Source organism: Fulmarus glacialis, unplaced genomic scaffold (genome assembly GCF_000690835.1).
Source record: "Fulmarus glacialis isolate BGI_N327 unplaced genomic scaffold, ASM69083v1 scaffold12277, whole genome shotgun sequence".
Lineage (NCBI taxonomy): Eukaryota > Metazoa > Chordata > Aves > Procellariiformes > Procellariidae > Fulmarus > Fulmarus glacialis.
In genome coordinates this window covers 14,211-39,748 of record NW_009222661.1, presented here as the reverse complement: position 1 = coordinate 39,748, position 25,538 = coordinate 14,211, and the positions used below count along the sequence as shown (strand labels likewise).

Here is a 25,538-nt window from a genome sequence, read left to right as displayed (position 1 = left end):
CTCACCATCTCATCAAACACTGACACTCTGCAGAAGCGTTATCTGGGGATGAAGGAAAAGGCTCTGCTGGCATACAAAGGACTTGTGGTAATGTACCATTATTCCCTCCCTTCCCCTCACACTCAGTTCTCATATTTGGATTACTAACTTCACTGCAGCTTCTGCATAACTGTGCTTCAGGATCATGTTTCAGGATGTAATTAGCCTTACAAAAAAATGAAGGGAAAACGCTTCAGTCATTTTATTTTCCATGCATAAGCTACAACTTACGCTGAAATCATTGCTGTAAATGGACAAATGAAAAATTTTCCATGCTAAAATTTCAAGAAAAAGGTTTGCTTCTTATAGATTATAGGCTATATAGGCAGGAGTGGATTAAGAAAACATGAATTGCAGAAAAAAGTTCTAATTTTAATAAATGTTAAGGTTACGCTTGCCAAAATGTATTATCTCTGTAAAATAATAAATCTACATTAAAATTATGCCACCTGGAAACTGAATTTCTAAATACATAAACCAGAACTGAATAAAATACACATTTTTCGTGTCTTTTGAAAACACTCCATTTTCCTGTTCCTTATGCAACTGTAAGTACTGAAAGAGAATTTCCAGCTGTGCCTTGTCAGCCTACGGACCGAACATATTGTGCTGCTTTTCATTTTCCTTAAGTGAGCTTTTTAGTTCTCCGAGTAACAGTATTAGCTGATTCTCTGCACACAGAACAGAACAGCGCTTTGTCCCCAGGGAAAGAAGCTATTTCAGACTTAACTAAGGAATCATCTAGCATGTTTCAACAATCCCTACTGTTTCTCTGTTTGTTTTAAAGATATCACTGTGATTTTGTTTCATTTGCAACTGGAGACTAAATGACACCAAGCAGAATCTGCTGTTAGGTTAGATTACAAGGTAAAATGTTTTAAATTTTAAATTACTGCTTAAAGCATGGTGTTGAATGGCTTAAACGACATGTTAACTTTGCAAATATGTATGAAATAATATTAGCTATATTTAGCAATACTGAACATAAATGCTTTTCTAGATAAAGTATGCAATATCAGTTGATCTGCTTTTTGTTTGGTATGAATGTTTGCCACGCACTTCAAGCTTAAACTAACTGAAAGTGCAATTAGTTTTGTTGGTATGGCTAAATGTAACTCATTTCTATGCAATAAATTTAAAGAAGAGCATGTGAAAAATCTTGGTAAATCACTTTAACCCCTGTGTATCATGAGAAATAACCTTGACATCTTAGAACATATTTGAATTTAGACTGAATAGATAAAGATAGTTTATTTAATAAATTCTGATACTCTTGTATTTCTAAAGGGTCACTACTTTAAAAATTAACTGTTTCCATAATAGCAAAATGATAGATACTGAACTTACTGAAGATAGACATTTTGAAAGCTACAAACTACTGAACATATTACAAGATAAAAGTAAAGGTAATAAGGATGCTTACACATACTATGCATGATCTCAACATTTATGGCTAAAATGAAAAAAGGTATAGCAACGCAGTCATGTTGAGAGTATTTGGCAACACAAAGATATAATAATTTCATTATATTAGCTATCTATAATTTTATTTTGATATGTAATCATTTATTACAAAAGTCTTACAAGTTGGATAGGATGAATTTTCCCCAAATTAAAAGTTGGCTAGCACTATACTAACTATAACTTCCTGACAGATAATCTGGGGATTCCACCCATGGGCAGTAAAGGCCTAATGCATTTAAGGCCTTTTTCTTGTATGACATTCACAATTGGGGCCTTAAAATGTGAGACACCACTTACTAAATAAGCCAAGGAAAGAAACTTAGAAACGTAGCTCAGTATTTTGCATGCAAGGAACACCATTTGGTTCAAAGTAGCAGTATTAAGCTTTCAGTACCGAAGAGTTAACTTGGTGTGAAAATATAGCATATAAACTCACATATATGGACAGGATTAGTTTATAAAGACATATTATTGGGGGGTTGTTTTCTGTTTGTTTGTTTGTTTTAAATTTGTAATTATAATGTATTTTACGAAAACAAGTTTCACTTTAAAATAATTGGATTTACTATAGAGTTTTACTCTATATTGAAGTTAACAGCAAAACATCCTTTGTACAGAAAATGCAATGTAATTCACCCTGTATTATTCTTGACTTTTAAAAATACATGCATAGAGAATGGAAAAGTATTTCAGTCATGCTTTTATATGCCTCTGGTCACAGGAAGAAATGGTTAAATGTTAAAAAAGCACAAATGTAATGTAGCAGCACTGTAACTACAAAGTTATGGCGTTATTATAAAGTATACCATAAAAATGTGACCATAATTAAGATGTCACTAACTCAACAGAATAAATACACATGTTCAAGACTTTTCTTTGTATATTCAGTTTTCCCTAAGGGCTCTTTGTGTGTTTCATTCAAACTTGCGGAACAGAAGTTTACTGTGTAATTTTATAGCCAGTCGTTACCATGCAAGTAAGTTAGAAACCAAAAACATTAGGTCATTTGTCCTGCAAGCTGAGGTACTAAGAAACAAGCTTTTGAAAAAGAACAGACATCATCAATGCAGAGTACAAGCTTCTGCATCTATTTGATATGTTAACTAACAGTAATTTCTGTAAATAAAGGGCCAGTATAAAGTCTATGTAGCATTTTGGAATAACTGATTTCTAAAGTCTGGATTAATTTCAGAACCCTGCTATTACATGAGACGTTGTGTGGATTTGTGTGAGAGAGATCTTAAATTCCCTCTACATGGAAATAAACACATTAGCTTAGTGTAACAAAATTCTGCAAATTAATATATCTATATTAGCTGTAATATTTTAAAATTAGAATAGTTGAACACAGAAACTACAATATTAGAAAGAAGTAAAAGCATACTGTTTTAAGCTTATTTAGTGCCAACTACCCATTTAAAAACATGAGAATAAAAAATATGAGAATTATGCTGTGGAAAGCATGAAAACCATGCAATCAATCACATGCCTTATGTTAAAGAAAAGTTAGGCAACTGGTACCAAAAACTTGACCTATTACATAAATCAGAAAATACCAAGATGCACAAACTTTTTAAAAAAATCTGATTCAGGCAAAAACACAGTTCAAGTTCCTGAAATAATACTATCCTGTATTTATACAATATAAGTAACTATAATAAGACTAACTCCAAAGTGAAAGACTACGTATAAAGCCAGACTGATGAACACTAAGAAAAAAATTTTTTTAATCCTCTCAAGACTTCCTTAAGAGAAAAACCACGGACATACTCTAAGCCTTGTCTTGGACACAAAGACTAAGTGCTCTCAGTCTCAAGTTCTTCACTAATTCTCAACGTCGTAAGAATACTAGTGTCTTCAGACTCTACCGTCTCAGTTAAAATAGGCCACAGGACAAGAGCATTTCCTTTTTGAAAGAATTATGCCAACAGAGCATGACAAATCATTAATAACTTTGGACACGCATTGCCTTATTTCCACACTGGTATAGCCATTGCTGGATATGCTTTCTATGCATACTCCTGAATCTTGACTGCTCTGTTTTGGAATGCCACCTATTGGTGACAGTAAACATAATTTTTCTGTCAGAAGCATAAGAAGGCTCAAGATATATAGTCATTTTGAATTTCTTAGAAAGTAAATGCAGAACACAATCCATTACAGATCAACCTTTTTAGACTACCTACACTTAATAAAAACTTCCACTAGATTAGCAGATGTGGGATGTCATAAATAATGCTATTGTGATCAAACTTCCAAAAGGTCTCCCCTACTGCAGAAGCAAAAAGATTGTATTAAAGAAGGGGATGGCTACAAACAGAAGCAAAAGCAAGATCTCTTTTCATCTATGGTGAAAAATACCTTGCACAGAAATGACAAACCAAAAGCATTTGGGGGAGCATATTAGAAATGAATTGGGCATTTTTCTGTTACTTTGCCATTCCCATGTTCGGAAGTTACAACAACCTGGAAGAAATATTAGCAATCAAAAAAGTGAAGAAACACTTTACAGCTCTCAGGAACTCCCTTGCTGGAAGCAGTAACAATTACTAAACTACAAATGCCTGGTGGCACTGCAAATCTAAACTACCTCTTTAAATGCAACCCCAAATACAAAGCTGGCACTTATTTGAATTTGACTATTGCCTATAAGGGCAGAGAACCACAAAACTAAAATTGCTTACTTTCGCTCTCATTGGGCAATTTCTTTCCAAGAGGAAGCTTGGTTATATTGACCTACCATGTATTGGTCCACCTGCTTTGAAAAGTGCACTATATGACTGACATAATCCTAAAAGCTCTCTAGGTATCTAATTTTCCTTTTTTTTTTCCATTCCAGGATACTTTCTGAGACACACAAAAACATGCAGGCTACATCATTAGTCTATTATTTCCTGCTTGTCTCTCTGTGCATTGATTTTTCTCAAAATGAAACCAGTGCACTTCTCAGGAAGCAAAGGAGAAGAATGCACTACAGAGGATTGAGGAGGAGCTCCTCAGCAGGGCACAGGTCCCCAAGACAGCCAAGGATGAAGGTTCCAGCTCCTGTTGCTGTAGTACCCAGCATACCTCTTATTAATATTGATGACGGTGTAATGGGAGTATTTGACTCTCTCATAGGTTTGGGTGGACACGAATCTAGTTACAGTGTCTTACCAGGTAAGAATAAAGCCCCTCCACTACTTAGAGTGGCCCAATTTTTCTCTTGATTTCAAATGAAACGTATAAACTCATGAAAGCTTTATTTTAGCTCTACTTGCAACACATACGGAAATAAAACTCAATTACCATTTTGCTAACTACTTTTGTTGCCTTTTGTAATAATTTTGTGGTTAGCATATGAAGCTTTTTAATTGTCTGTGTTTAAGCCTTACAGAGAATCCTACTTTGCCAGGTAACAGTAATATTTTTTGCAATTTTTCTGCATTCTCATTTCATCTTAACTAATGAAAATTTTGTTGGGATATTTTCATAACTTCAAATGTGTAGCAAGTTTGAAGGCAATTTTGAAGAATTTCTTGCTCAATATATCTTCTAAGTCAGTTAACATTTCACTGAGGCCCTAACACTAATAACACTAGTGTTATTTAAAATGGATTTAAGTTCTTTTTTTTTTGTTGTATTTTTGAAAAGCAGCATTCAAACTATGTTTACATGCAGTATTTCAACAATAATTCTTTATATTGTAGATAAATTAATAACACATGGTAATAGTTGCAATATGAAACTTACATTACAAACAAGACCCTTATGGTGGAAAACTAAGAGAGAAAAAAACCAGTCATTTAACACAAGATCACTCTTATGCTCCTTCTATATCGAGAACCCAGATTTATTTAAAAGAAGTTCAGTAGTATGATTTATATAAAACTTGCCCTTTCCGTGATCTAGAGGTTTTCACATTGCTGCACTAATATGTATTTCATGGTTTTTGAAGGAGATGTATAGAAGAGGATTTGAGGTCTTAAACAAACAAACAAAAAGCATAATTTCATTGATCTTTACTGAAACCTGCCTTGGTAATCGTAACAGGCCTCTCTACAGTCTCCTCAAAGAACGCAAGACTAGACAGGGATTGAGAACTGATAGTTGTTAAGCGTCTCTTTGGTCCTTAGTGCAGTAAAGGAAGAGAGAATTCGCCCTAGGATGCTTGTGATTTTATGTTCAATGTCACAAATGGGAAATTATGACTCACAAACCAGGAAATTAAGATTCACAAGAGACTAAAAAATCAGACATCCATTCTGAAGATAAGAATTTCTGAATTCTACTACCAGTATTTTTCAATTTTGAAACCCCAGTTATTATCCAATTGAAAATTGTTGAGATGTTATATCACTTAATTTCTTTTCATAGAAAGAGGTTCAAAGGTTGAAGAAAAGACACTGGGATGTTGTGAGGAACCAATACATGGTCGTGTCCACTCTACAGCTAATAAACATAAAGACATAGATACTTCCATTCCAGCACTAAGAGAGCACACACTGAGTAAAAACATCATATGCAATTTTATGAATTTTATGAAAAAAATAAGAATGCCCTAATTACCACTCTTCCATATGAAATGGTGATAATCTATTTTTACATGCAAGGAGTTAAGCCTTTTTGTGTGACACACAAGAGACATGACCACTAGGTTAATAGGTCTCAATTTAAATGGCAAAACATATTTTAGACACATTTTCTTAACAATTACTATTTGTTGTGAGTCCTTACTTTCAGAAAGGCTGAACCATTTCAAGTCAAATATTTTTAAGTAAGGAGTTTTAATGGGATAGCTAGCAAAACTATTGACTATAGCATTTCTAGTGTGTACTACAATATTACTCTTATAATACATATTACTAATGTCAAACCTTTAATTTAAAAATATTTTTAAAATCAAACAGAGGAAAATACCATATTAACAGCATACACTTCATGTAAGATATTCCAGTCTCTCTCTGTCAGAGACCATCAGTCATGCTGAAATAATGCATGGTTCTTCCCCCCTCCCACCCAGTTTGTTTCTTTCTATCTGGACTTGCATCCAAAAGCTGAGCTAAAACCACTGAACTCATTTTATTTGGAACTTCATGCTGAATTTACACCATATTTCCAAAGGTTAAAAGTCCTGTGCTCATCTGCCAAAGACTTCAACCACAAGGTATTTTTTAGTCTAGCTTTTAAAGTTCAAAATTTTTTCAAGTTAATGTCAGATTTGGAAAAAACAGAGCCTATTAAATAATAGAACACTATTATTAATCATGCTTCAGAACAGAAAAAAATGCAATCCAAAACTTGATTTTCATTATCCTAGCTACTTATTTTGCTCTTAGTAGCCTAAAAAATGATTTATAGATATCATATGCAGGATGAAAATTAACAGTTAAATAGAGGTTTAACAGTAACCAGACATATTTCCTTCCTCCATACAAAAATCACGTGAACCATTTAAATTAAATCAAACAGTTCACCGCAACATAAGATAATTTGCAGTTGTTTGTCCTTTACAGACTACAGTCTGCCCATTAAGCAGTGCAGAATGGGATGTACACTGCTGCACTATTTCTAACATTTCGTAAACCTCACTTCTCCCTGCTCGTACCACCATACTGAAGTTATTCAGTGGGTAGGAAGTTTAAGGAGCATCTCAACGCAGTCTTTGCTCTGTCTCATAGGGGTTATGTGAATTCCAAAAGAGCACCAAATAGCAGTTCTGCAACGCAATAAAAGGGTACCTCTTCGCCTTTGAGCACGCACACTTGTCCTGTCTTGTTAAGTAACTCTCATGTACACAGAAAACAAGACAATTTGTTAAAGAAGTCTGCAGAGGCCAAGGCCTGATAACCCATATCTTTATGCTTATTCAGACAAGATTTGCACCAACTTCAGATACAGTCTAGTAGCTAAAACAAAATAAAGAATTTAAGGAAGCACAGAAGAATTTCCATCTCAAGCCAGAAATGTTCCTCTGGAACAGCTGACATTTTATTGTTTAACATGAGAAAGTGTAGTGTTCTTTTTGTGTTTCCTTTGGAGATTATTTAAAAGAAATATTGTGGCTTCCTGGCAAGCACATAAAAACCAGCAGTCAGGATCCAGCAAACAGCTGGATTACAGATACCTGGGTAGAATGACAAGGGACTTACAGCCAACTAACACTTGGCATGGGCTAACTCATCTCCTCCTTCAGTTAGCATGACTTGAGTTGATTAGAGCACAACTCTATGTGGCTGAAATGATGCATACATATCCTGGGTCTTTGAAAAAACAAGATGCAACTGTTCAAAAAATTAATTTCTCCCCCTTTCCAACCTGAGAGTAACTTAAATCAAAAGAGCATTTTTTAAAACATAAGGAACATAGAGGAGCATCCGAACAGGATGATTCTGATAATTTTTATTCTAGAAAACAGGTTCGTATCCAATGGTCTTGACATAGAAGGGCAAAGGAATACCTTTGTTATGAAGCTGAAAGCAGGACTGCCTTGAAGGACTTTGCAACATGCCTGATTTTGAGTCAAATATTAATTCCGGAGAGATTTCAAACCAAATAATTACAATAGTCTTGTCAGGATATTTAGAGACTATCCTGAATACTCTTCGCTTTAAAACTGAACAACCAAGCATGGACCAGGGCAAGTGTGGGAAAACAAACCCTGCAAACAATCCTTCCAAAGACAATTTGTCTATCACAAATTAAAGTCTCTTGCATGTAAATTCAGTTGAGATAAGATTTTTCCACTGTATTAGACAATCTTCATCTGAAGGAGAAAGTCAAACCAAATAGGAAAAGAGGAAAAGTTTTTTTTTATTTATACGCAGGAAAGTACAAAGTAACTTAGAAATGGGTTTTCAGCTTGAAACAAACACTTCAGCAATGCACTCTTCCATTAATTATAAAGAGGAAAAGGAAGGTGTGTAGGGAGTACAGATTCTCACCAGATTCAGAGGTATGCTCAAAAATAGGAAAATATTTGCATGGGATGAAGAATGTCAACCTTGGCTTTCCTTCTCTCAAAAGAAAAAAAAAAGCATCATGCTGAAGTGCAATGTTTATCTTGGAGGCTGGATGAGAACTGCCCAGGGAAACTTTTGCTGAGGTAGACTCCATCACTGGAAGGAAAGAGAGACTTGGAACAGTTTCCTCCACAAGTCTTTACGCTTTCCAAACAACTTGCCTACTGAATATCTGAGTATAGGTTACAAAATAAACCCCTTCTACATTTCTTTCTGAAAACTTCGACTGGTACCCTGGGGAAATCTCTTTTTTTTTGTAGATTCATGTCCAGAAACTTTGGAGACAAAGTATTTATTAGCACAAGTAGTTCAAGCTTGCTACTTTCCTAGCAAAGGGTTTTTTTCAGGTAAAGCATTTTACAGGGAAGAGGAGACATTTGCCATCCTACCAGTCATTACAGATGGAATTTACTTCCATTACACCTATGAACAGTCACTATAAAGTGAATATTGTTACCCTCCCGGTTCCACAGAGCCTTAACAAAACTTTCTCATTTAATGTGCAAGATATTAGAAAAGATGTCCAGTGCACAAGAGAGAAACAGAAGGGGGTCCAGAAAAAAATATTCTCAAGTTCTACATGATTTATTTTAATTCCATTGTGATGAAGAAAACTTTTGCTTCTTTCTCAACTGTATCTATGCATAGCTTTCATTGAGATCTGTGATTTCTGGTTTCCATTTCTAAGGATGGAGAGGAAAGAAGAGCTGCCATGCAAAAGACCCTCAGAAACTCACCATCTAGATTTAATTTTCCCATTTTAGGAATATGTCTGAACTTTTCCAGAAGACAAAGCTGGTAAGGGTCCTCATCAGCTGGTTAGGAAGAGGGGGAAATGAACTATTATGATGACTGCCTGAAATAGAGGGAGCAGACAATTAGAGGGACCGAGAACCTGCACTCGGTTTTCACTGTGAAGCTGTAAGCAGGTAACAGCTACATACACATTAATTGTGTGCCTCCCCCTTGATTGCCTTCACAACTGGGAGGCCAAGAACCGAACAGGGATTGCAGACTACTAATAAGCTGAAGAAAATACAGCTGTGAAAAATAAGGAATAAGGATAGGATACTTAGAATAGGGTGTATTTTACATATTTTCAAAATGAGAACAAACTAGTAGAGCTTCTTTCCAAAGTTTTAATAAACACTGTTGGTTTTATTTCAGTTTAAGCTATTTAACTCCAATTCTCTGTTTTCTTTTCTTAGGAAAGAAGGGGCATTGCACAGCTAATGGCATGATTATGTATGATAAAGCTGTCTGGTCTCCCAAGCCCTGCGTTACCTGTCTCTGTTCAAAAGGAGAAGTGATATGTGATACAACTATGTGCCACCCTCTGAAATGTCCCAAAACTATTATACCTGCAGGAGAATGCTGCCCAGTTTGTTCTGATACTGGTACAGTACACCATAATATTTTTACTATTTTAAAACTACTTCATGCAAAACCTAACATAAACGCTACATTTAATGATATCAATGATTACAAGGTACACATTATCCTTTTATAGAGAAAACAAGTCCTGAATTATATGATAAGAGCAGGTCTTCATAATTTCTACTCAAGTTGACTTCTGTTTCTTAGAGTACACTGGCTGTCAGATGAGTTTGATATGATATTTAAAGGAAAGAAGATGTTAAGTATGCAATAGTAAAGATAATTATATTTTTTTTTTTATTTTCCCCTTTCTGCTTCTTCCCTCCTACCTTTACAAAATTTTGGTAAATGTACGAAGAAAGAACATCTGGTTACATTTAATATCCCACTTCCATTTACAAAGGATCAATCAATAACTATTAGCCATTATTAATGTATTAGACATACATAATAAACATCATACAGTTTACAGACTGGTAAATCTTTGTTAGGGGTGTAAAAACATGCAGCTATTTGATACAAATCAAGAGAAGAAAGTCAAATCACAAGAGGAACAACAGAACTAAAATCTTACTGCTTCTTCATAAAAATTTAAACAAACTCAGTATCTTTAAAAAGAAAAGAAATGAAGGAGTTAAAGATGAAATGTGATTTCCTTCCCCCACTCCCAATACCCTAAGTCTGCAAAGTATCGAACTTAACCTCCTCTTACCATAAAAATATTATTTAGCCTTGTGTGTGTGCGCATATGTGATACACGGAAATGCACTGAGTAGAGGCATGATAGAAATTAACTGTAGAACTAGAAGTCATGTTGATTGAAACAATTAAACTCCTTTTATTTAAATTGCCCTGTTATGCAAGTAAAAACTGCATTTTGGTTTCCTGGTGAGCTCCCCACCTGCAGCCATCGCTACATCTGACAGTCACTTGCACTGGAGAACAAATCTTAACCTTCGTGAATTTTATTCAAATTACCTTCCTCCCACTCCCAGACACATTATTTTTCCTCTTTAGATACCTCCATCAACAAAAAACCTAATTAATATATTAGTTCAATAAGGAAGATAACGAAGGCTATATTAATTTTTTCCCCTTTTTTCTGGAGTTGTAATGAATCATACCTGTCTACAAAATGTTCTGTATGGTTGGTTTAATCATTTCTCAGTCAAAGTATGTCTCTTCTGTCAAGCAGTAATATAAGACCATATTTTCATTCTTTCAAATCATATTCTAAGGGGAACACTATTCTTCTATAGTTACCGTATTTTTATTATATGAAGGGAACAATGTTTACTAAAACTTCAGTTTCATATCCTTGTATCAGACAACTTTTTTTTTTTGTTCTCATTGCCTCTGATTAGCCTCCTCCTTGGATTCAAGTATTATTTCACTGGATGACATAAGTGAGCTGTCTGGTGATTCTCCAGAACCCAATGACCTTGACAATGCCAATGTATTGTCATCAGCACATACTCAAACTGAAAAAGATGAACTGCTTAGAACAGAAGTGGTAGAGTTTAAAGAGAAAGAGGGTCGTAAAAGGGATGAAAAGAAAAGAAAAAGGAAAGGCAAAAAAAATCGACAGAAGTATAAAGCCCATCACAGAGAAAAGAAGCCTATCACAAGAAAGGGAGCTGCAGAAGAAGAAATACAATATGAAAGTGATGAAGATGATGGTACTTTCAGAATTCCATCTCATTTCCCAATTCCTGTTCCACCCATAGAAGCTCCTCCTTTACCACCTGGATGTTCCACCTCAGACACCACAGTAAGCTGCATTAACGCCAAACTTACACAAATACCACCAATCTCAGATCCAGATCTAAAAAGTCTAGACCTTACAGGTAAATAATGGGTCTACTCTGCACGATTTTCCTCATGAGTAACATTATCCATTCTCAAATGCAGTCAACAGTAGTGTTAATACTTTGTTGTTCCTTATCATGGAAATGTATTAGAATGAATTTTACAGCTAAGCCTCTAAAACAATAAATTAAAAATGTTAGATTGGCTTACAAGTGTTTAAATACTAATATGAATATATCCACACAATTATGGTACATAATACAACTATTTTCATAATATATTTTTCATGTACAATACTACACAACTCAGATGCATGCTGTAGTTCATAACTCAAACTATCTTCTTGAATTCTGTCCTAGGAAATAGTATCACTACTATCTCAGATGAAGCATTCAATGGGATACCTAATTTGGAATGGATTGATCTGAGTAAAAATAGTATTACCTCTCCTGGCATAGGTCTACAAGCATTCAAAGTAAGAAAGCCTAACTTTTCTACTATCCTATGACTAATTATTGCTTAAAGGAAAGCTTTTCCTGCTTTTCAGTCTATGGATCTAAAACAGTTTGCACCTAGTACGACTAACCATTGCATTAACCATGTAACTGTAACAATACAGTTAAACCTGGCTATTTCAGGAAATCTCTCGTCATAATCAGGAATATCTGTAGAGATTTTTGAATTACATTCACCAAGTATTAAATGTTAAACAATAGGAGAGAGACAATTTTCTCATATTTTATCAGTTGCAGTTGAGAGATTTCAGAATTGAAGGGCTCATATTCCATTAACCGTACGTGGGATACTCAGGCTCAATATTTTTAAATTTATGTATCATCTTTCTCACTACATCAGCTCTGTAAAGCTTATGCTCTTAGATTCCCAAAAAGATCAGCCTATGCCAGGTCTTGCTATAAAAATCCACTCAATAGGAGTTCATGTAATCAGCTGTAATGCTTATTGTTGACTGTCTTTAATGAGAAACTTTCAAGCATGGCTGCTTCCTAAAAGAACAGCTTTCTCATAAAATAGTCCAAGAAACTTTCTATAGTCAGTCTTTTTCTTGCAAGGGGAATTTACATGGTAACAGGCTATTCAAGTGCATCTACATATTCCTCACTTGAAGACAGAAAGTCCCATAATAATTTCTCATGCAAACAAGTACGTACAGGTAGTAATTCAAGTGTGGAAGTAAGGCATCAAGACCTTGCTTTTTCAGGCAAGATGAATACAAAAAGCATATGAACAACAAATTGAATTATCACAGTTATGTTTTTAATTTTGTTTCCTGCCGTATGCAATCGGTCTTCTTGTAGGACTCTCTGTATACCTCCCTCCATATAACATGAACAGTTTTGGCTGATTTCAAAGGACTTCCGTTCCTACAACTCCTATGAAATCAAAGTGGATGGAAAAGACAGACCAGGAAGGTGTCTCAATCATGAAATAAATTTTAGTGAGGCTAAACCAGGCAGTTAAGACAAAACTGGAGGAAAGCAGGCTTCAGTGGATCCACTGCTAAAACAACTCCACCTTTTTAAAAAATGCTTACTACTGCATGATGACTAATGTGCATTTATCAAAATTAAGCTACGACAATTTTTCATACCAATTTTTAAAGCTGACTGAAGTAATAAAAATCCTAGGTCACTGAAGCTGTCGTTATGCTTGAGCAAAGTAAATTTGCTGACCTACAGAAAACCATTAATTTGCTCAAATGAAGAGTATAAATGCATAATCTATAAATTATGTGCTTTGAACTCCTAAATACTGCAGTAGTGTAGTAAGGTAATAGGTACATGACTCAAAGACAATAGCAGTAATACAAATTGGTATGGCTGGATAGCTGCAGGATGGCCATGTGGAAAGTTGATGTGCTCAATCAAGCTCTTCTGGTTACACATCACATTAACTGGCAACTTTGTTAATATTTAGCATAAAGAAACCAATTAATTAGACTGATAGGAAAAAAACATTTTTTTATTCAAAACACTGGATACTAGTGCACTGCTGCTGAAAATCTTCAAAAAGTGTGTTTAAGAAAATGCTAACTATAATTACACTGTATGTTTAACCATATATTTTACACCTTGATAATCTAAGTTCTCTTCTTCATCCCTATGATTAAGATCCTGAAAAAGCTAAAACGTTTGTATTTGGATGGAAATATGCTGGTACATATTCCCTCTGAATTGCCATCAACTTTGGAAGAAATAAAAATAAATGACAACCACCTTCATGCCATTGATGAAGATGGCTTACAAGGTATTTAGAAAACTAACATCAATCACATGAAAAGATTAAAATAAATTTGAAAAGCAGAATGTTCAACCAAATGCATCTGGTTTGATATAACCAGAAAAATAATTGCTGCTTTTAAGTGCCATGTTTTCAAAAGGCAGCAGAAGCTGAAAGATTTGCATGACGGAGTTTTTAAAAATTACTTTTTCCCTTCTTATGCAACTGCTACTCTCTGAAAGAAGCTTATATTTAAGGTTACTAAGTAGAGATGGTTTTGAAGTATGTTGAAGATACCTACTGTCCTGACCCATAACCTGATCGCTTTATGTGTGGTGAAACTATATTAATTATTTTTAAAATTGCATGAAAGTGAACAGAATTTGATGTGCATGAAATATAAGGCAGAATATAATTAGAGTTAACCATGATGATTTTAAGCTAAGCTAAATGCGGGCTGATTAAAAAAAAAAAAAAAAAGAAAAAAAGAAAAAAAGAAAGGGTACCATCCATGTCATAATTTGACTGACTTTTTTGCTCCCTTTACTCTTCTGCCAAAAGGGTCCCCATTTAAACCGGATCAGTTAGTGATACAGTTCACTATGGAGCAATATAAATGCTTGAGCTAAGACAAAGAAAACTTAGGCCAACGGCTGCAAGAGCCTTTTAGTTTAAAATCATCAAACTGCACTGTTAGGAGGAGCTATACAAAGCTTCTGTAAAAAAGAAGTTATTTGGATTATTTGCAAATGAGGAACTTATTATTATGAAACAGTATTTTCTGCTTACATATATTGATCAACACTGGTTTCTTCTGTGACCTGCATTTGGATGGCTGAGGACGAGGAACAGTATAATCTGTGAAGGGTTCTCAACACAGTGCAGCAGGTGGTTGAAAGGAGTAAAGCAGGGAGGGGAAGATATGAGCCCAAAGAAAGAGTACCATACCCATTATCATGTAAGTGACTGGAGACCCATGGAGATCATTGGGCAACTGCTCAAAGGTCAGCACCCACATAGTATTCCAAACATCATCTGCACATAACCATGAAGTAATAAGACCTAAATGGTAGCACTATCCACAAGTCTTACAGCTGCCGCCTTTTCCATTGTAAGTGGGAGAGAAAGCTATAAATAAAGCTCTAGTCAATCTCTAAAGTTCTACAAACTAATAAACAATATAATTCTATGATTATGAGATAATAAATGAATATTCTTTCGCTATATTTCTTCACCGCTGTGAACTGATCTGAGTAATGTTTAAGATGGTTAAATTTTAAACATGCATTTTAACAAGATATGAGATGGCATTAACTAACAGAAATTCCAACTTTTTCTCCCCAGATTTAAAGAACTTGGTCACCCTGGAATTAGAAGGAAATAAACTTAGTGAAGCGAATGTCAGTCCTTTGGCCTTTTATCCTTTGAAAAGTCTCTCTTATTTGCGACTGGGAAGAAATAAATTTAGAATTATCCCACAAGGTCTTCCCACCACTCTTGAGGTAAAAACAAAACAAAACAAAACAACCAAAAAGAAAAAAAAAAACAAACCAAGAAAGCTTCATTTTTCCAGACATTTTCTTCTTTTTTTTTCCCTACTTACTGCCTTACTATCATCAGGTAGAGATAAATTTAAATTTTATAAATTTGTTTCTAGATATACTAATGATTTTTATTCCTAAATCATTATTTCTAGAAAGTTACTTATACCACCTCCATCCCAAAAGGTATCTTTTAAGGTATCTGAATTTATCTAGTACTGTCTCACCAAATAGCATAGCCTGCAACTTCTGCCTGTTCAGTTACACACCACTCACATAACACTCCTAATACAGATAACGTCTTAGTGCAAAAACATTGTGAACTTTGAGTTACCACACAGAGTAAAGTTCACAACACAGCAACAAGAATAATGAAAGATGTAGAAAACCTGTTTTATACGGAAAGACTAAAGGAACCAAGATTGTCTAGTCTGAGAGAGAGAGAGAGATGCCTATATCTAACCGTCCTCTTCTTTTTTTGGCTGGTTTAAGTCTCAGTTCCCCTGGTTTTCCAAACCTTTGCTGAATTCTGCCTCATTTGGGGTGTGGTGCAGGGTTTGAATGGGAGGTTTATTTCTCTTCCCTGAACAGTTTCCTCATTCCTTGATTTTTAATCAAGAAATTTCTGCTTTTGGTAGTCTCCCATTCCATTCCTCTGCCCAGAATTTGAATGGGATTTGTTGCAGTGATATGGCTTGGATTTTTTAGGGATGCTATCTCGAAGGTATTTTCTTCCCCCTTTTAAATCTGTCTAGTTTCATTCTCTGTTTACCTCAGTCTTTACTTCAAAGATAATCCTTGCTACCTATTAATTTCATCATCTCTCTTGATTCTATCCTTCCTTTTGGTCTTTCTCATTTCCGTGTCCTCGTATTTATTTCCTTTTATCCTTGGGATCTTCCATAATCTGAAATGAGAGGGGGGCGAAAAAAAAAAAAAAGGAAAACCAAGTCTAGCAAAATGAATAATATCTTTTCTACAACATTAGCTTCTTCTGCAGCTACTGCCTGCAACTTTACTTCAGCCTAACGTTCTCCACTATCCATTCACTCATATGTTACTTTTTTCTTTTTTTCACTTCATTCTTCCTTGATGAAACAGTGAACACCTGGCAAGTTTTTCTACACTTCATATGCTTTGGGAACATTTAATTTTAAACCAACACTTCATAAATTCACAAACAACGTTTTTCAGGTTACAAAGTTGCTTTTCTCTTTTCCCAAAGCCTTCCTCTAGAGGCCTTAAATTCTATTTCAGGTCCTACATAAATGTTAGTCATTGCTCCATTTTTATTTCATGTCATATTTATCCTACATTACAAGCCATTATCAGGAACTTAATCTGTGTAAAACATGCAGGTTTGATACATTGCAGACTCACATTAAGTTTTGTAAAACATCAACATTTTATATTCCTACAAATTTGTTTCAAAGCTCACAAGTGCCCAGCAAAAATATTAAGAAAGCAAGACTCTTAATAATTTTCTCACTAATAGCTTTCCAAGACAAAAAAAAAAAATTATCAACTTCTTGTCAATCTCATCACTCTCACATTATATACTCTTACACTGTACAACTTCAAGCAAGACAAAAGATACAACTGTTTTTCTATTTGATCTTTCAAAGCAATCTGTATTCTCACAAATGAGAAAACAAAACAATTGCTTTGAAAAATTGTGTTTCTGAAAGTCACACTACAGCTACAACTGACTGATTCAGAAATTAATAGATATATCAGGTAATATGGAGGACAGGTAATAGCTACATTTTGAATTTGCAATGGGAAAGAACAGCGTATTTTGCTTTCACAAATTTTCTTTCCAAATGCACTTACAGGAGTTATACCTTGAAAATAATCAAATTGAAGAAGTGTCAGAAATTTGCTTTAACCATACAAGACACATAAATGTCATTGTGCTAAAGCATAACAAATTAGAAGAGCACAGAATAGCACCTTTGGCTTGGATAAACCAAGAGTAAGTATGAATTATTTAAAATGTAATTATTTTATTTTTCTCTGTTATTAGTGAGTCAGATAATGAAATAAATATTTGCACTTCATAACTACAATTTCAAGTTAAAAGTAATCTTTTGATTTGCTTGTTTTCCTTTGCTAATTTGTCTTAATTTCCTTTGCTTAAATTGTATAATCTAGGAAGTATTCAGAATCAGCTTTAAAACAAAAAGATCTTATACCTCAATTCTATACGTAAAAGTCTAAATATTTTTTGACCATCCAATCAAAAAATGAACATTAATTATCAATAATTCTCCATAAAATTATACAATAATTTGGTACTAATATATCATTACCTCACAGGTAATTTAAAATAATTGAATATTGTCCTAGCCTTATTTCCCATCAGATTAAAAATTATAGAAGTAAATAAGATGAAGGGAACACTGTGCAGCCGCATTGTGTAGGAGTAGAACATACGCAGAGCAAGCAATGAGAATGAAAGAAGCATAAGACGAAACTGCTTTTGATTCTTCTGGTAAATGATTTGCTAAGCTACGTAGGGTACCTTGCCACAACCTATCAGCTGCAGTCTTATCAGTTGATTTCTGGATTTGTAAACTGCTTAATCTGAAAACAACCACACTATTACTAACAGCTTCTCTCATCTCTGGAAGGGAAGCACATCAGAATGATCCTAAAGGACCCATTCACAAAAAAAAAAAATCAATTTCAAATGGGCTTTAGAATAAAATTTAAAAATCCATGTCAATGGGATAACCACTGAAGTCCCAAGTTTATTATGTGTTTTCCAATGTAACTCACTATTGCAATTCTGCAGTGCTTATCAATCACAAATTAGTCCCTTAGGTTTCCCCTATTCAACCTTATCTCTGTACTCATAACTGTAGATTTCTTCCCATCAACTGAATCATTGGGCTTGATTGATAATTAATGACTTCAATTCTTTCTATTCCCAAAGTAATTATGCATGACCATGTTCCATAAAATGCATTCTGTTCCATCAACAGAAACAGATTTCCCTTTGAAATTTAGTTTCCTTGTAATCCTGTTAAGCACCATTTTGTACAGAACGTAGCATTAACAATGCAGTATGCTATAATGTTTTCATCCCATTTTATTTTTCTCCTTTAATGCAGGAACTTGGAATCAATTGATCTCTCTTATAATAAGTTATATCATGTTCCCTCCTATCTGCCAAAATCTTTACTACATCTGATACTTATAGGAAATCAGATTGAAAGAATTCCAGGATATGTCTTTGGTCACATGAAGCCAGGGCTGGAATATCTCTACTTGTCCTTTAACAAACTTACTGACGATGGAATAGATCCAGTATCATTTTTTGGAGCGTATCACTCTCTAAGAGAGTTATTTTTGGATCACAATGAATTAAAGTCTGTACCGTTTGGAATTGATGAAATGAGAAAATTACGTTTTCTAAGACTGAACAATAATAAAATAAGGTAATTTCCAAGATCTTTTTTACATTAATGGCATTAAAATAAATGTCACAAGACATGCTTTGTTTTAAGAACTTTTTACTTTTAAGTAAATATTTTCTTTAAAAATTCTGAAGAAGGAGCTAAATCCTGAGTTTTCTACTGCAGTATTTCTGCATAGGATAAGAGAAAAGTGAGATTTCGCACTTTCTCATAGTTCTTGAAAATGCTCACAAAGATGCTGAGCACCAGTTCTCTCCAGGAAACTAATCTGTAATACTGCTTGGGCCACATGTCCGCCGGGGCAGCTACAATCTGATAGGCACAGCTAAGTACCAGCTTTTTCTGCTCTTGGAGCAGAGCCCAAACCAGTTATAAAATAACTGGAAGGAGTCATCAGCTGCTGATGACCACTGAATGTGGCCTTTCAGAAGGTTTCAGCCAGCCCCAGTGGTGAAGTTAGGCATGGCCTCTAGTTCCTCTATACTGTTCACAAAGCAAAGGAACGATAGACAGAGGATCTTACGTGTGTTATACAGAAAGTTTTCATTCAGCAATACATGGCAATACTTTCCTCAGGAAAACTAAGCATATGATATAAATGAGAAAACAATGCAAGAAGAGAATTTTAAAAAGAATTACTTGTGAAAGTCCTCAATAAATATATTAGTGAGAAAATTTAATATACTGCTTAAGTTAACATTTTCAAATCTCTAAATAACAGCATAAAGTTTGAAAATAAATAAATAAATCATGAAGTTATGAGTTATCTTGAATAATTAAACTACAATTCCTCCCACAATGTCACAGGACGGTCCCTCCAGAACGCATCTGCAGGACTCATATCAATGATGATGATGTTCATGACAACAGCGAAGAGGAGGAGAATGAAGAGTCACGTTTGGAACATGTTCATCTTGAAAACAACTATATCAATACAAGACAGCTATCACCACATGCATTTTCATGCATAAGATCCTATTGCAGTGTTGTTCTTAAACCACAGAAGACCAAATGAACACCCAACTTCTGCATTGCAACCCCTGTCTCTAAAAACACAGCTTTATTTATTCTCTGCTACTAACAGGTCTGCTTATTTCTCATTTAAACCCTTCTTACTACTATAAATATGATACAGTATATTATATACTGAAGTAAGGTAGTAGTGTATTTCTTAATAACGTTTCATTATAAAAACATTAAATGTAAAAACAGAAGCTCAAGATTATGTCATAAATTTTTATTTCTATTGACAGAAATTTTACTTAAACTCAATAGATCAAACTGTGTCCCCAGATACACCCTCCGCAAGATCAGATTTTAGAAAAGAAGAATATAACTAAACCCTCAACTTGGTCCGGTCTTATTTGATTAGCTGAATTTAAAACATTTTAAATGGTACCATCAGCTTTAAAAATAATACAAATAAAAGTCCTTGAGCTATGAACATTCTAGCAGTGCAAGAATCAAATTTCTTAAAACATACATGGTACTGGATTTTCTACCAAACATTTTGCAGTGATAAGTTCTCTGCCAACTGAAATTTCAAGAAAAAAAATGTTGAATTGTATTCAAACACAGAAAACTTCCCGTATTCAAACACAGAATCTGATGAGTTAGAGGAATGAGCAATTAATTTCTATGTGGATGCTTTTCTTTTTTTTGTTAAACAAAGTATATTTGAATTTTTTTTTTTTTTTTTTTTTAACCTCAGAGAGTGGTAGGTCCCATTCATTTGTACAGTGTTATTTTGCTAGGTTTTTATACTGTATAGGATCATGTTGCCCACTTAGGGAACCAATTAGACTTTCTCAAAACTTTAAAATATTCAGTTAGTGGTTATTTGAAAGCTTCTAGATAGTCATAAATCACCCCTTCAGAGACAATGTTGATAAAACGGTTTCAGTAATACATTTGATATGAATGTCTGCTTAGGTATACAATAGTAAGTGTTTTCAAATAGATCTCCATTTCCCTAGAAAGGAGTTCAGTCTCTTGAAGATTTTTTTAATGTCTGAGTTCAAAGAAAAGAAGCATTTTTAATATTCCGCTCCAAATTTTAATATTATATTCTTTCTCTAAAGTGGCCAAAAATTTGATTAAAAGTAGTTAATATTTTTATTTTAAAGAACAATTTCAATAAAAATTGAAAGTCATTCTAACATCTTTCATATTTATTGAATTCTACAGTCCTTTCTTATAAGAGTAGGCTGGTGGTAGGAAATGATTACAGATCACTGGCAAGTCATTATTCTTCATGCAATTACTTTCCACTTTCTCCTGCGCTATTCTGTGAGGCATAAAAAAAAATGTACTCTGTTTTCTTCAGTACTATAGGCATGCTAATAGTTTCTTCTTCAGAATGGATCGGAACAAAGGATGAAATGGCTTAATACAGGGATTGATTTTTTTAAAGGCATATAAAAGCTGTAAGCAACTGCATATCATAAAACCTTCTAAGGACACATATTAACTACTGAACTGTAATTTTATTGCCCTCACTCTGGAAGTGAAGGTTCCACTATGCATTTCTCACACATCCCAATCTACTGCCAACAGACATGTCATATTATCAGCATAAGCATACTGTTCACACAACATTTAACAGTGAAGGATCTCCAAATATTTTTTTTTAGCATATTGTAGACAGCATATATGAACACCTGAGTTTTGTTTTCTCTGAAGCTATACAATCATGACAAAAACAAAATAACATTGTTCTATCTCAAAGTTCTCTCTTACTCAAATAAACTATTTCCTGCAAGGCACAACGGTACTTCATCTGCAGTGAGTCAAAATATAATGCATTTCTTTAAGAAACAATCCTATGATATGTAGACTTCTGTAAAAAGATTGCTTTGGATATTTTGTTTGGTAAAGCATGGTCAGAAGTCATACCTTAGTGATTTGCTGAGTTTGGTAAAGAATGGTGAAATCAACAAGCTGAGTTTTTACATACAATGTTCTGTTTTGGGTGATTTGATTTCATTGCTTGTGCACTTTCAACATTTGATTCCTTCCTTCCTTTTGACTTTGGCTAATGCTTTGGCTAATATTTCTTTGTCTTCATCAAACACCATTAAGCTCCCAAACTACTGTTTTGAGAGACTAAAAAAACTAAATTATTAAAATGAATACTTTTAGTCTACTGCTAAATAACTTCAGACTTTGCAACACTGCTGAGCAGTGCTTTCAGAAGCTTTACTAAGCATTTTGAATACACAGATTGACCCAAGAAGGGATTTCCAGATAAACAAGCTACTGTATTACACCATTTTATGCATTCTTATAATAAATTTAAGCAAAACACCATGTATTGTTGCAATTATTTTCATTCAAATAGAATACTTTTCTTATCAAAACATTCAGACTTATAAGACCTACTAGAAAATCTCCATTGGATTTGCATGGGATAACAGTGCTAAAATACAGATGACTAAAGATTTATTGTGACCATTAACATACTTTTTTCTCTAATATGTGCTTTTTCACTCTTAAGACATCACAAAAGTGAATTTTATGCAAGTCATTTGTCTAAGATTTTTCCTTTGGTCACTTAATACTATGAGTATCAAGCTTGCCTAAAAGCATGCTGTGATAAGTTGTTCCTACAAGAAGCACTCAAAAACATAACATGACCTAAAGTAAAGTTACTGTGCAAATATAATGCCACAGTAGTGAAACAGAGAAACTGAAGGAAAACCATTTTGGAATCGGAACACAACAGTAGCAGAGGCAGAAGACCAAGAAGGAGAAAGAAGCCAAGGGATGAAGGGTATGCAACAAATGGATGCTTAGTCACTTAAGAAATACACGGGCAATTAAACTTGGATAACACTTCCATATTTCAAATGTAAGCAGTTTAAGTCTGTTCACTCTTCAAAATTACCAACTCCGTTGGAAGCGAAATGGGCTTTATTATAAAAATCCCACTAAAAAGCCTCAAAGGATTTTAGAAACAAAGTAAATGGGATTATCACTATTTTACAGCTTGTGACAGTAAGACATAGGAAAATGACCTGACCATTCTTGGTCAAGACAAATATGGGAACAAATTCAGAATCTTTGGCTACCAGTAGGATAAAAATATGCAAGGACAGCTCAACACAAAACCCCTACAATTACTGTTTATTCTCCAAAATAAATTCGAGCAATTAATTTTTGCAGACTTACATTGGAAATGAATATACTTCAAGAAGGCAATTAGATTGAGAATGGAATATAGTTCTGCTGAAGTATTATCAGACTCAGAAGTCTTATAAAATAGTATGGTCCAAACAAAGCCATTAGATATTCTTGTGGAATTGAAATAACTTGCTCGAACCTGGGTCATACTGGTCCTTTGAAAATTTCCTAAGTCTTACAGAAGTAGGCACCACTTGATCTTTTCGTCTGACAAGAAGCTGAATTAGGATATACTGGGAGAGCCTTCACATTATTCCTAGATAGGTGGAATAATGACTGCCTGCAGAAAGTCACTGTATGCAAATCAGCAAGTCCCTGATGAGAATGTGGCTTGAGGAAGAAAGCTGTTAAGCCAATCAAGTAACAACGATCAGATTTGGGTAAATGCACAGAAGTACTCTCATTTCTACAGTTTTCCAGATGCAGATGTAGCTGCAATTTGTACCCACAGATAAATGCAAGAGAGAACAAGCTGTAAGTTGCTAAGACTGCAGAGATGTCCCATCAGAATTTTTTTTAACCATTTCAGAGAGGAAACTACTTAGAGTAGGGCAAAAACGTGAATAAAATTTTTTCACTAAGCCAGCCAGAGACAAATGTATGGTAAATATATCTGAATACAAGGATGTAAAGTAAATATTGAAACTATGAAAGGGTAAGATATTTTAAAGTAAGATTCCCAGAACCGCAAAGGTTAGGTTTCAATAGCCGTAGGAATTCCAGAACCACAATGTTTTGTGGCATAAGAGGAATTTTGGGGCTTTAGACTCTCTGTCTGTTATATTTCTAAGATCTGATTTGGATTGTTGGCTCATGCATCATACATAAGAATTTGGACAAGACCTGCTAAATCCTTCAGGTAGGTCCCATTATAAATTCAAAATAACAGAAGACATCCTATGGTTATCACCATATTAATAGAAAAGGTATTGACACTGACATTTTTATGGAGTAGGATCTTTCTACTGGTTAAATGATGACAGAACTTTGAGGATCAGCCTGAACTGTTGTTTTGTGCACAGGGACATACACTTCTGGTAAAATAAAAACTGCAAAGGTGTCCAACAAAACAAGGTTGTTACCACGGGAGCTCGGGTAGCTTTCTGAACTTGAAGCAATGATTAGAGGCAACGTTTCCTCTAAGATAAGGTAAAAGATCTTTCTTTAAAAAAAAACAAAAAACCTTGGAAAAATAAAGGCATCAAATGCCTCCCAAAGTGAGATTGTTATTATTAATTCCCATGTGTTGAGGCTGTTAGAACCTCTGAGACCCCAAAAATGTAGAGCTCACAGTACACACCCTTCTCCATTTTCCATCTCAATTTAATAAAGAATAAAGAGATCCCCTCATGCCAAAGCTACAAATCACTCAACTTTGCCCCAAAAAGGAGTTTGAGGTGTGACCACTAGTTTTCTAGGGGCCCAAGACAACAAAGTGAATTTCACCCAATGAATTCTCTTCTACATAACACTATAAAGAGTGACTGATACGATTTCCGAATTTTTATTCTGAAACATGCATCATGTTTGCACTTACTGCAAAAACCCCTTAGTGTTCAATAAGAAAAAAAAACAGAACTGGGAAGCATGATTTTATAATTCCTCTACCAACAATTTGGTTACTCTTTTACTGAAAGAAATCAATGATCTCTCTCAAGTCACTACTTTATAAACAATTATATCATGGCAGCAAAATAAACAGTTTATCATTTCTGTTGTATAGTAATACAAATATTAACTAGTTGAAACTCTCATGAGAAAACTTTTTCTAATTTAAGTACTACGTTTATATTCTAATGTATACAATTTTCAGAGAACACAAGATTACAGACAGTAGAATACCATAAATATGACAAAATACTACCAAAATAATTTTGCACAATAATCCTGATGACTTTCTATATGAAGCAATTTTCAGAAAACAAGTCTGCAGATCGTAAGTTTGTAGACCAATACAATATCTGGTGCTCTGGAATTCTGAAGCTTCCTAAAGTAAACTTAATCTCTACTCATTTGGAAGTGTAGGCACTTGAAAATGTAACCACAGGGACCTGCCTGTATCCTCTTTGGATTTATAGCCTGAAACAATCAACAAAGGGTCACTCCTTCTGTTTAAATGCAGAAAGCAACAATGAACATGCAGTTTCAACGTGTGTTACAGCTTTTATACAACCACGCCTTGCTAAAGTTATCTACCCAGTATTGGAAGACCAAAATTCAGGTCAAATCACTGCTTAAAGGGAGTCAGAATCATACTATGACCATCTTGCAGAATGCCCCAACCACAGAGGTGAAGCCTTGTGCATGTTTTTAAAGACACACACTTTTAAAGTTGGTTTTGTATGCAGGAAGCATTTAAAGATTTAGTGAACCAGAAACATCAGTCAACCATGTAACCTACACTCATTGGGAGGAAACCCTGCACAACAGTCTTACTGTCTTCTTGAAAAGTGAAAAAGGTATAA

The 25,538-nt window shown here is 34.4% G+C and overlaps 1 protein-coding gene across 1 annotated transcript; it reads left to right on the top strand.

The window, feature by feature from the left end:
- The first annotated feature begins 53 nt into the window (after window positions 1–53).
- On the top strand, window positions 54–19,906 carry ECM2 (extracellular matrix protein 2, female organ and adipocyte specific). The gene is made up of 11 exons (XM_009581535.1): window positions 54–87; window positions 827–906; window positions 4,343–4,662; window positions 9,713–9,901; window positions 11,246–11,728; window positions 12,050–12,165; window positions 13,820–13,955; window positions 15,273–15,430; window positions 17,305–17,444; window positions 18,586–18,912; window positions 19,699–19,906. Exons 3-11 carry the CDS (start codon window positions 4,368–4,370, stop codon window positions 19,904–19,906), a joined length of 2,052 nt encoding a protein of 683 aa, XP_009579830.1. The 5' UTR covers window positions 54–87; window positions 827–906; window positions 4,343–4,367.
- The last annotated feature ends 5,632 nt before the right edge of the window (window positions 19,907–25,538 follow it).